General features: G+C 69.2%; 1 protein-coding gene across 6 annotated transcripts in view; it reads left to right on the top strand.

The window, feature by feature from the left end:
* RXRA (retinoid X receptor alpha) overlaps positions 1-12,312 on the top strand; it is an 89,268-nt gene that overhangs the window by 28,383 nt on the left and 48,573 nt on the right. Inside the window, exon 1 of one of the 6 annotated variants that reach the window (XM_068988121.1) lies at positions 11,513-11,585. The exons of the other annotated variants lie outside the window; for them this stretch is intronic. Coding sequence (XP_068844222.1) covers positions 11,567-11,585 — 19 coding nt within the window. The 5' untranslated portion in view covers positions 11,513-11,566. Of the gene's footprint in view, positions 1-11,512; positions 11,586-12,312 lie in introns of those variants that run through there. 6 annotated transcript variants of the gene reach the window in all.

Genomic DNA, 12,312 nt, shown 5'->3' with positions numbered 1-12,312 from the left:
CTTGTCACGCTGTCAGCGGCCTCTTTCAAGCAGGAGGTTGGTGAGGGCTCAGGGCTGACTTGGGGCGAGGGGCAGGACGTGGGCAGCTGCTGTCCAGGGTGAAAAGGCCTCCATCCGCCTGGGCTGGGGTGGAGCTTGGGGGAAGCCTTCCTGGAGGAGGCAGCAACCTGTAGTCTAGATAAGGGAGCGGGTGGGGGCCGGGGGACAGCAAGCACAGAGGCCGAGACCTGAGGGTGAAGGGGGTCACGGCGAGCCCCAGAGGGCCTTGTGGGGTCTGACTTGAGCTCCTGGGCGCCCTGGCCGTGTCTTCTGCAGCCGCTATTTGCTGCGGTGGCCCCGAGTCTCTCTGCTCCCCCCGCCGTCCGCAGGATGGGGTGGGGGGGCCGGGGCTGGCCTTGGGCCTGTCGGCAGGTCTGAGCTTGGTCTTTGTGTGAGTGTGCTCTGCATGTGGGCAGAAGACCAGGAGCCCTACAGTCCACCATTTACTGCTGTGGGCTCAGGAAGTGGCCCCAGGATCCTTTGGAGCCCAGGAAGCCACAAGGAAATAAGGGGTGCAGGGGAGCCCCCTGGGGGCCGCGCTGGAATGGCCGGGAGGCTCACACTTCAGCAGGTGGGGGCTTGGGCGCAGAGAGCGTGTGAGCAGCTCCTGGTAAAGAGAGGCTCCAGGTGAGGCCAGGAGGCTGCGGGGCCAGCAGCGGAGACCGGGAGGCTGGGCGGGGGCACCCCGTCCGTCCTCGGGACAGGGAGGGAGGTTGCGGCGATGCTGTTGAGTCCGAGCTGGGGTCCCCAGCCCTCCCGAGCAAGGGTGTCTTGGAACTGGACTTGGAAGCCGCTGTTCCCATTATGCCCCTGCGGAAACCGAGGCCTGGCGGTGGGTGCCTGAGGCTGTTCAGAGCCTGGGAGGGCTGCGGGGCCCGGTGGCCTCAGTGGGCTCCGTGTCGGGGTGCCCGTGGGCTCCGTGCAGGGAAGGCACCTTGTGGTCAGTGCTTACCAGCAGCCAGCTGCTGAGCCGACGGACAGCTGGCCGCCCCGGCCCCCCAGTCCCTGCCCCTCGGCCCCCTAGTCCCCGGCACCCAGCACCCAGCACCCGGCCCGCCAGCACCCAGCCCCCCAGCCCCCGGCACCCAACCCCCGGCACCACAGCCCCCGGCCACCCAGTCCCCCAGCCCCCAACCCCCAGCCCCACAGCCCCCGGCCACCCAGTCCCCCAGCCCCCAGCCCCTGGCACCACAGCCCCTGGCCCCCCAGTCCCCAGCCCCCAGCCCCTCAGTCCCCGGCCCCCCAGCCCCCAGCACTCAGCCCCCGAGGCCCCAGCCCCTCAGTCCCCGGACCCCCAGCCCCCAGCACTCAGCCCCCCAGCCCCCAGCCCCCAGTCCCCCAGCCCCTGGCCCCCCAGCACCCGGCCCCCCGGCCCCCGGCCCCCCAGCCCCCGGTCCCCCGGCTCCCGGTCCCCCCAGCACCCAGCCCCCCGGCCCCCCGGCCCCCGGCCCCCCGGCCTCGTGGAAAATGACTTCCGTAAGGCTGCATCCTCGTTCTGCTCCCGGCTCCACGCCTTTTCGGGGCACGCAGTGCAGCTGTGTCTGGAGGGTGCCGGGCCGGGGAGGGTGGCCCCCTTCCCTGGCCCTCCCACCCCCATTAGTGGGCCTGGATTTGAGTTTTCCTGAGGACTGGTTAAGACAGACTCCTTGCTCCCCCTACTATAAATAATAATAATAAACAGTCAGCATTTGTGGCTGGATTTCCACGGGGGCCAGGTACATGTGGCCGGGGGTTGGACGGGCCATGGTGGGGCCCCTCATGGCGGGGGGAGGCAGGTGGCCCCTCCTCCGTGTCCACCCGTCCAAACACACGGCCGAGGCTCGGGAGGCCCTGCGCCCTGTCCGTTTCCCTCGTGGGCTGCGTCTGGCTGGATGTTTGGCTGAGCAGGGCAGCCTCGGGGCTCTGGTGGGCCTGGCCTGCGAAGGGAAGGGGCTCACGCTCTGAGACGCCTTGTTGCCCCCACCGGGGGACAGGTGGAAGGTCTGGGGACCCTGGGATCCCGGGCTGGAGGGGGGCGTGGAGGTGGAGCTGGGGAGGGGGCGGGCACCTGGTGGGGTGGGGTGCTGTGTCCCTCAGCCCCACCATCTGGGCTGGAGCCCCCGGCTCTGCCCAAAGCCCCTGCTTTCGTCGTCTTGCCTGGGGGGGGGTGGGTCCAGGGTTGCGGGCCGGGCTGACAGCCACTCGCCGCCCTCGGTGGCCTTGCCAGGCCGCGGGGCGTGGGGTCGGCATCCGGCCACTGCCTGAGCTGCTGACAGCTTGCAGACTCCCTGTCGTCGGGCTGGGGTGGAGTTGGCAGGAAGCAGCTGCTCCTTCCCCTCCGTGCCCGCTGCTCACGGGACTGCGCTGTGGCCGCAAGCCCGGCTCAGCCCTGTGGCCTTGCAGAAGCCTCAAGTTCAAGCCTGCATCCTCGCGTCTACTTCCTTCCCTAGGGGCCTGGCAGTGGGGCCGCGTGGTGCAGCGCCCGCCCCGGGCCCCAGTGTGAGCCGCTCTCAAGCCCACCGAGAGGCCTCTCCGCCCTGCAGGCAGAGGCACTTTGGCCACGAGACTGCCCTGTCTGGGGGGCAGCCTGGGATCTGGGACCACCCGGGGCGGGGGGGAATTCTGACCAGTACCTCCTGGAAGGAATAACCCCATCCAGGGGCTGGGGATCCTGGGTGTGGGGGCTGCCCCCGGCCTGGCCAAGACCTGGGACCTTGGCCTGGGGGGACGGTGGTCACAGGGCACTGAGGTGGATGCTGAGCTGTGCTGTTGGGCGGCTGGGGGACGGGGTCCTGGGCTGGGAGTCCGGCCCGTCTCCAGGGGGCGTCAGAGCCCCAGGCGGGCCCCACGCTGGCCCTGGTCTGGGGTCGGGGAGACACCTCGGGGGAGTCTGGGAAGGCCTGGCTCCCTTTGAGCTCGCCGTGGCTAGTGCCCCTTGTCTGGGCTCTCCTGGGCTTTTATCTGATGGGAGCCAGTGGCCTTGCGGTGTCGGACTTGACTTTCCCACATGCCTTGCCACGTGACTCATCAGGGTAACGTAGTGACCGTGCTGCTAATTCGTTTGACTAATTACTTCTGGAGCTTTCTCTGGGCCTGGCACCTGGTCTCGGAGCCGAGAGGGAACTTGGAGAGCTCAGTGACACGGCTAGGAAAGACGCAGGCCTCCCTCGAGGCAGGGCCCTGCCCCTGGACCCGGGACGCGCTGGGCTGCAGGCTCCATTGTGCCGAGGCCCGTTTCAGGGCCTGGCCTGCGGCGTCCGTCCCTGGAGTCTCTCCCGGCACGGCCACCCACTGCCCCTCCCTCTGCCCAGCCCGAGTCCGCCCTGGCGGGGCTGGGACAGCCGTGGCCTCCTGGCCACGGGACGAGATGCTTCTGGCACACGCGGTGCACCGGGAGCCCGGGAGCCGCCGGGTCGGCCTGCCTCTCGGTGTGAGCGTTCGGTGCTGAAACGTCCTGCCGGCTGTGCTGCGGTCCTTGGGGTCGCAAAGAGCCGGACACGACCGAGCGACTGAATTGCTGAGCAAGTGCCTGATGGGTCTGGTTAAAATCTGGGGCACGGTGGAGGTTTCTGGTGTGGGAGCAGGCCCATAGGCTCTTAGGGTAGACCCACCGACTGCCCACATGGAAGGTTCTGGAACGGGCTCCCAGCCTGAGTGCCTTGGGCTTCCTCCAGGTGTGACGCGTGCAGGGGCCTCCCCGCCTCCCCCGGCCCTGCCCAGCTGGGCTTGCGAGGGTGGCCGTGGAGCTGGCCATGTCCCCAGGGTGCTCCCAGCACCAGCTGGAGCTGGCCTCCGTGGGTGTGCTGACTGAGAGCCACCTTTCATCCCTGGGGTGGAGGGTGGGTGGGGGCGCCCTACACCAGCCCGGGTGTGGGGCTGGGCCTGGGGTCACGTGAGTCGTCTCCGAGCAGGAGAGATGGGAGGTCCCCAGGGGTGAGCCTCAGGGTCTGTGTTGAGACCCTTGTCTCTGGCGTGGCTGTGGCTGGCTCCTGGGTTCCGGGCAGGAGGTCTCCTCCGCGAGCAGCCCTGGCCCTCGCCGCAGCCTGGCTCTCCCACACCGTGTTCGGGGGGGGCCCGAGGTGTCCATGGCTGGGAGCTGTCTTCAGGGGAGGAGGGGCGGCCGCAGAGCTGGCACCCCACCCCTTCCCCATGGCAGGTCGGGGACAGATGGTCAGCCCCCGGGGTGCTGGGCGCTTGATTCCTGCAGGGCCCTGTCTGCGGGTGGGGAGCCTCCCGGGGTGATGGACGTTCTGTGAGTGGTGGCCACAGGCCAATGGGCAGCAGGACCGCGCTGCCCCCTGCCCCCGCACAGCCTAGGGGCAGCAGGGCGACCGCAGAGGGGCCCCTCCCCTGGGAGACACGCGGCGGGCCCAGGAGACTCTGGCCTCGTCTGCCCACCCTCCTCCCTGCCGGAGGGGAGAGGTGGAAGGTGTCCACTTAGGTGATCAGCCAATTTCACAGCTCACTGGTTTCCCATCTAAGCGCCGGCCCCGGGGGGCCTGGGGTGGGCTCCACCGCTCCTCTGCTGGGTGCTTGTCGGCCGGCCCCTCGCTCCTCGCCCTGTGGGGGCGCCTGTGGCCGCAGTCTGCTGTCTGTGACTGGCTGGGACTATGTCCAGGAAGCTGCGGCTGGTGCACCTGGACAGAGGGTCGTGTGGCGAGGCTGCGGTGAGCACACCTCTGGGAGCCCGCGTCCTGGGCCGCGCCAGGCACAATTCCGCTCGGCCAGGCGCATTCCCTGGAGGCTCAGCAGAAGAGAGCCCGCCTGCAACGTGGGAGGCGCAGGGTCGATCCCTGGGTTAGGAAGACACCCTGGAGAGGGGAATGGCAACCTGCCCCAGTGTTCCTGCCCGGGAAATCCCTTGGACAGAGGAGCCTGGTGGGCTGCAGTCCACAGGGCCGCAAAGAGGAGGACACAACCAGGCTACCGAATGCCGCCGCCGCCCGGCTGACTTGGCGCAGCCCCGTCCACCTCGGCCCGGCCCTCGGAGGCGTGAGGACGCCGGGTCCTGGGGGCCCCTGGCCGCCTGGTCCCGGGGCGACGCCCGCTGCCAGCAGACGCGGGGGCGGGCGGGGCCCCCGCTTTCGGGCAGACGCAGGTGGTGTGCGTTTTGGGTAAACACAGTCGTGCCGCCCTTAGCGGAAACCTCGGGCGATGATGCCTGTCACTTCCACTTAGCAGTTCAGGGGAGAAGCCTTTCCTGAGAAGGGAACCGCACAGCCCCAGAAAGCAGGCAGCTGGCGAGGCAGGGGTGGTTGCCGGGCGCACCCCGGCCACAGCGGGCCTTCTCCGCCCCTCCTCCCAGTTTCTAGATTCTTCTACCAGGATGGCATGACAGGTCTTTCCCCCTAAATCTCGAGCTGAGCTGAGTTTCCAAGGCACACGGGCGTCTTGCCCACTTGTCCCAGACCCTGGTGCGGACGCTGTGGGGTGGGAACCCGTGTGTCCTGGCGGGGACGTCCGCTCCGGGCTCGCCGCCCCGGTTTGTGGACGTTACAGATGAGGCTGTCCGATTCCTTCTCCCTTTCCGCCCCCTTCCCTTACACAGGAGAGGGCTGAGGCTGGAGAGGGCTGTGCCTGTCCGCGGTCACCCTGTCGGGGGGCGGGCCGCCCTCAGCATCGGGGGCACTTCCTGCTGCAAAGGCTGTGAGCGTCGGGTGGGCCGTGTAGCTGGACTCGGGGTGCAGAGACGGAGGAGGCGGGGTGGCCCCGATGACAGCCAGCTGTACGCAGGCCGCAGGAAAGTCCCCCCCGCGTGTGTCATCTCCCAGGGTCCTTTCGGGGACCCCTGCTGTAAAGACGGGGCGGGGACTCGGTCACACACAGAAGCCTGCTTGTTGGCTGTCCCTGGCTGACAGCCCCCAGGGCAGGGGCACCTGGGCAGTGATGGGCACATGGGTCCCCCACCTTGGGTGCTCTCAGGGCGTGGGCCGACCCAGTCTCTGAGGATGGGCTTTGGCCGGTGTGTCAGCCCCAGGGGGCGGCCGGGCGTCCTGGCCCCTCTGCGGGCCTCAGGCTGGCCCCGGTGTGGATGGTGGGCCCTGTGCTGAGCGTGGCTGGGCCCTCTGCCCCTTGCCGGGGACTCTGCCGTGGGGGCACAGCGGTGGCTTTTCTGTCCGTGTGGACGCGGGCCCTGCCGTCCCTCAGAGGGCCTGGGGCGGGGCATGTGAGCCGGTTTCACTTCTGCTCTTGGTGCTCCCTGGGTGGGGGGTCCGAGGGGCTAGGGCGGGCTTGGGGAGGGGTCAGCAGGCTCCGTGGACGGAAGGGAAGGTGCTTAGGGCGGAACTCACTGCCCCGTTCACAGGTCCCCCCACCCATCCTGCCCGGGTCAGGCCCACGCTGAGGAGGGGTCCCATGCCGGGGGTGGGTGGGTGGGGGCTTGTCTGATGGGGGAGGCGCACACAAACGCCCAGCCTGATGAAGCTGGATCCTCTGCGCGAGCCTGAGGGGTGGCCTGAAGGTGGCAGGTCAGGGGTCAGGTGAGCGACCTCTAGGAGCCTGGCCTGAGTCTTCACGTCTGGGGTTTTGTCTGATCCATCTGGTGCCTGCTTCCGGCACCCCTTCCTCTCCGGCGGGACCAGTGGGCTGGCACGGGGTCACCGTCTCTCGGGCCGGGCCTCAGGGAGACTGAGGCTGCGAGGCGCCAGGCCCCGGGGGGAGGCGGCCGGGGAGGGTCCGTGGTCCTGGGGGGGTCTCCGGAGCCGGCACCGCCTGGGTGGTCCTCGGCACATAGCTGCATGCACGGGGCAGGTGCGGGCTCTCCTCTGCAGGGCCGGCCGCCCCCCGCGTGCAGGGGCTTGGCCGGGGGCTCAGAAATTCGCCTTATCTCAGGCCGTCGGGCTTCCTCAGCAGGCTGTTCCCGCCCCCGCCCCTGGCCTGGCCCATCTGGAACTCGTTACCCCTGGTGTCAGCAGCAAAGCGGCCCCTATGGTGGGCTCTCAGGACAGGGACGTGGACCCTCTTCCAGCCTGAGCCCCCTTGCGCAGCACAAGGCCTGTGGCCTGCCTGGGGTCAGCGCTTCAGGGCCTGCTGTGGGGGGGCCGTCGAGTGTTCCCCACGGGTGGGCTGGGCAGGGCTGGTCTTCCTGCTCCAGAATCAGCGCCTGGGAGGAGATGTGGTCTTGGGGTCTGGAGGGCAGGGGGTCCCTGCGTGGACGAGCAGAGGGTCACTCGCCCGGCCCTGGGACCAAGGGCTGCCCCCTGCCTTGGTGCCCCGGAGGGGTGGCTGGATGGCGGTCTCGGGCGTCTGGGGCGTGTGGGCAGTTTGAGCCTCTGCCCAGCTGTGGGCCGCCAGAGGGGCTGGGTGTGGGGGGCTTCCCCTGGTGGGCCTTCCTGGGGTGCCCTGGACTGTTGCGCTTGCCTGAGGGCGGCCTCCCAGGCCTCGGGCGCCCGCCTGCGTGGTGGGCCCGCGGGAGCCCACGTGCCGCCTCTGGGCCCTCTCTGTCGCCAGGTGTTGTCCGGAGACGGGGCTGCGGCGGCCACGCCGGCTCCCGGCCCCGCTCGGCCAGCCCTGCCGGTCTGCAGGAGCTGCTGATGGAGCTAATGGCGCCGCAGCTCCCCGACACCTGCCGCGGGCCCACCCCGCCGGAGCGCCTCGGCGCCGAGCCTCCCCGCCGCCGGGCGTCTTCTGTCGGTCACCAGCCCGGCTCGCTCCCGCCGCCGAGGTGCCAGCGTGTGTGCTGGGCTCCAGGCCCCGGCCGCCTGAGCGCAGCTGCAGCGGGCGTGGGCCGGGATCTCTTGCCGCCCTCTCGGAACTCTTCCTGCCGTCTGAGGGGCGGTGGGAGGGGCTTCGCTGGCCTGAGTCCCGGGTTCGCGGTTGCAGGAAGCGCAGGCCTTCAGCCTGGCAGCAGCCGCCGTCTCTCACCTGGTTCTCAGTTCTTCGGTCACGGAGGCTCCTTCTCCCTTACACGACATGGGGGTGGGAGAGGCCTGAAATCGAAACCCCCTCCCCCGGCGGTGTCTCCAGGAGCCCTGTCCCCGTGGCGGCTGCCTCCCCGTGGAGGAGGACCCGTCGGTGGTGGCCCTGCCCAGGCTGGGCTCTTGATTCCCAGTGTCTGGTGCCCCCCCGGGCTCAGCAGACGGTTGGCGGGGGCTCGACAGAGGCACGAACAGGCTCCCGGAGGAGGCGAGGCCCCTCTGGGGACGGGAGCACAGCTGTCACTCTGTCCCAGGGCTCTGACGCGTTTGCCCGCAAGGTCCAGGGGCTCCCCCCACCCCGAGGCCAGTCAGCTCCCGCCTGGGGGACCGCCTAGTGCTGGGGCGCGCTAGACGTGCTCCTCTCGGCATCAGGGCCTGGCAGCAGGGGGTGCAGAGGGCTGCTTGTTTCACTGAGTGAAACAGGGCTCCATCCTGTGGGTGGTGCACACGTGTGGGCGCCTGAGAAACCGTGGTGTCTGGGGCCCCGTCGCCCTGTCCCTGTGAGGTCCCCACTCCTGCTGCTGAGCACCCCCTGACCCCTCAGGGGCTGCAGAGGTTTCGGGGTTCCGGGCCTGGCTCCGAGGTCCAGCCGGGGGCAGCTGAGTGACCTCGGGAAGTCCCGCCCCCTCTCGTGCTGGGTGGGCCCTGTCTCCTGCAGCCTTGCGGTTCAGAGGTGGGAAGGGAGGCGGGGGCAAGGCGCGAGGCCCGTTTAACCTGGAGGCTTGCTCCTGCCTCTTATGACAGTCGTGTGTGCACGCAGGCCCGTGCAGACAGCCACGTCTGCCTGTGTGGCGAGCGCGGTGTCCACAGCGCTGTGTCCTGCCAAGGGTGGCGCGTCCCTCATCCCTCTCGGTGTCCGGATCCTGCTGGTCTGAAGACCTAGCGGGGTGCTGGGTGGGGCTCCCGGGCACCTGGGGAGGGCATCCCGGTCATCTCGCCTGGGGACAGGGAGGGAATGTCTGCAGGGGCTTCCGAGGGCACGTGGGGTGATGCCCATCCTCTGTGGGCCCTGGGGGAGCCTCAGGCCTGAGTGAGCCCTGGACGGCCCTGCGCCCCCCCGTAGGAGAGCCCTCTGGCTGGCGTTCCCACTGCTCGGGGCATGGGCCCTCCTCCAGGCCTTGCCCGCCACTGCGTCCAGACCGGGCGTCCCCTGATTACTGTCCTTGTTTCTGTGTGGGTTCATGCTCTGTCCTCCCAGCGGGCGATCTGCCGTGTCCCCGGATCTGGAGCAGCACCCTGTGTTGAGAAGGTGCCTGGGCCCCTCCTGATGAGGGGCGCGTCGTTTGAAATTCTGTGTCTCTGTGGGTGCCGCTGGCCACATCGAGCCTTTCGGGATTTCAGAGCCATCCTTCCTGGTTGCCCCTGAGCTGGCTCTGAGAGCTGGCTGGGCGTCATGCTGGCTGCTGGTGGGGGCACCTGGGTAGATGTGCTGGCCCATGGAGCCCCCTGTGTGGCGAGTCTGCAGGGTGGGCAGAGCTGAGACCCCGGAGGGCGTGCTGTGCAGAGGGAGCCTGGTGGCTGCAGGGCCACGTGTGCTGAGAGGCGATGCTTCCAGCGGGCACTGCCAGGCTGGGTGAGGGTGCCGTCACTGTGGGGGGAGTGCTGCTGCGTCCCCCGCCGACTGGTCCTGGATGTGTCCCGAGAGCCCAGGGTGAGGCCGTGCCAGGCCTGCACCGTGGGTGGCAGTGCTGGGACCCTCGGTCCCCAGCGCTGGGGGGTGGGCAGGCTCCTGGGGTCTGCAGGGGCTGGGGCCCTGGGCATGTGGGCAGAGTGCTCAGTCCCGGGGCGCAGAGCCGAGTCGGGAGGACGCAGCCCAGCCCACCCAGGCCTCACAGTCAGCCCCGGGGGCACAGGGCACAGCGAGAGGGATTTCCCTCCGAGGCTGACCCCCACCCCAATGCACAGCCTCCCCTCCCGCTGGCCGGGCCTGGGGCCCGCGGGGGGTCCTTGCCGCCCTGCTCCGTCGGGTCCGGCCTGGGTCCCTTGCCCTCGCTGGGGCTTGGTGTCCTCTGAGGCGAGCTCAGCAGGTCCCTTCTGGGCAGCAGGGGTGCCCTTGGGTGGCAGCTGCTGTCCTGGGCTTCTCTTGTTTTCCCTCGACGTTCAGCCAAGGGACGTGGGCTGCACGCAGGCTCGGCCGGACCGTGTGCTGACTGTGAGGCCTGGGTGGGCTGGGCTGCGTCCTCCCGACTCGGCTCTGCGCCCCGGAACTGATGGGTGGCCCCAGCCGCGGGGCGTGCTCGCTCCCCAGGACATGCTCTCCCCAAGCACCGGGTTCGACGGGGTTGCGCGAAGCTCGGGGCGGAGCGGGCCTGCAGGGGCCTGTGGCGGCCCAGGGCCGGGGCGGTGGCCTCTGTACCTTCACGATGGCCCAGCCGGTCCGTGCGCCCCGAGGACGAGCAGGCCGAGGCCTCCCGGGCGCCGCTGCATGTCGAAACCGGCTGCTGGCGTGGCTGCGGTGTTGAAACAAGTGCTTCTGGGTTTCCCAACATCCTGCCGCCGTCATAGGACCGGGTGTCAGGAGCCGGGTTCCAGGCCCTGCCGGGGCCCTTCTCTTGGGGTGCCTGGCCGCCCCGTTCTCGGGAGACCAGAAGAGACTGCCGCTCCCCCACCTCCACCCAGGGCAGGGCAGAGGGCGCGACTTCAGGGCCGGGTAACCTTCCTCTGACCTCTCGTCATCCTGGTGATCTGCCTGTTGTACGGAACTCAGGAGGCGTTGGAGTGGAGGGCAGGATTCGAACCCAGAACTCGAGTCTGCGCTGAGGCTGTGTGCTGGGCAGGAGGCACATGCCTGTCTGGTGGCAGTGGGTGGTGGCCAAGGGCCCAAGCCCCCATGTCCCCCGAGAGACTGCCCCGGGTGGGGCTGTGAGCCCTTCACTGTGCCCACCTCTGGGAGCGGCAGGAGTGGGGAGCCTTAGGTTGGGCCAGGTGGCCCCCCTGTTTCTTCTGCTGACCTCAGGCTTGAGTCTGGGGCTGCCCTGTGTGGGGCAGACAGCGACCACGAGGACCGCAGACTGGGTGACCGTCCACTGTGAGGCAGGCACTCAACTTCCGGGGGTCGCGGAGCCCTGCCTGTGACCTTCCCGGGCGGGCTTTCTTATGCTCACTGCTTATGGAGGAAGCTGGGGCCCAGAGAGGCCAAGTGACCTGCTGGGGGGCACGGAGCAGTGGGCAGGGAGCTGGTGTCCAGGCTGCCCAGTTTTTCTAGGATGCTGGTGGGTCCATCTAGGAGGAGGTGGTACGGTGGGAAAGTCCACCCCCAGCCCAGTGGCGGGTCCAGGCCCTGCCGTGTTGAGCTGTGCAGCCTCGGGCACACAGCCCAGACTCTCTGATCCCCTGAGGGGACCCTGCGGGCTCTGGGTGAAGGGGAAGAGGAGAGGGTCTTGGGCCCGCCTTCCCACAGACCCCAGCCCTATCCCCCGCGGGGTGGGGCCTGGGGCTCTGGGAACCTGTGGTTAGGCCTCTCCCCGGCTGTGGTGCTGGCCTGTTGCCTGCCAGCAGGGGAGGGGCCCTGGAGACACGTCTCTTTTGGATGAGGAAGTGGACGCTCAAGAGAGGGTGAGGGGCCGAGCTAGGGCCACACAGCGAGGCGGGTGCTGAGCCAGGAGCCTGGGAGAAGGGTCATCAGGAGACCCATGCCTGAGACCTTTCCTGGTAAGGTGGGCGTTTCAGAGGGGGTGGGGGGCACTCAGCGCTTTCTCTGGGGCTGGGAGTGACAGTGATGGAGGTGCAGGGACCCCCAAGAGGACTCCCGGTTACCCAGTGCCCGCTGTGTCCCGGAACTGTGGTTGACGCCCGCTCCGTGCACCAGCACGGCATCAGTGTGCCCAGACAGTCCTGTCCGGACAGGTCATTAGCCCATTTTGCAGATGAGAACATTGGAGGCCGGAGTGACCACGTGGTTTGCTGTGGCGCTCGGTCAGGAGGTGGGGTGGACTTGGCCCCTGGCTGCTCACCTCCTGGCACTGGAGGTCTGCTGCGTGACTCTGTAGCCCTCCTTGGGACTCTGGCTGGGCTGGCAGTCCTCACGGTAGGCGTGCATGCAGGTCGGTCCCGTCCTCCCAGCTGTGTGTGGGGAGCCCAGGGCTTGGTGTGGGGTGGGAGGTGGGAGCCTACTCTAAGTTATAGCTGGAGGGAGGCAGGTGGTGCCTCCCACAGGAAGCCCTCCTTGATGCCTGTGCCCAGACAGCGCCCTCCCTCCTGCCACGTCCCTGACCGGCTGGGCCCTCTGGGCTCCTGGAGAGGCCTCTGACTGTGGCCTGGCTGTCCCTGGCAGGGCCTGGCCTGGATTATCCACCTGTTCCCAGCACAGTGGAGGCCGTGGGGGGGGGGGCTAGGCCACCCACTCGGAAGGGCTCTGTGATATATACCCAGAGGGGGC

Source organism: Capricornis sumatraensis, chromosome 1 (genome assembly GCF_032405125.1).
Source record: "Capricornis sumatraensis isolate serow.1 chromosome 1, serow.2, whole genome shotgun sequence".
In the NCBI taxonomy this organism is placed as follows: domain Eukaryota; kingdom Metazoa; phylum Chordata; class Mammalia; order Artiodactyla; family Bovidae; genus Capricornis; species Capricornis sumatraensis.
Note: the sequence above shows the minus strand (reverse complement) of the source record. Positions and strands in the feature narration are given on the sequence as shown.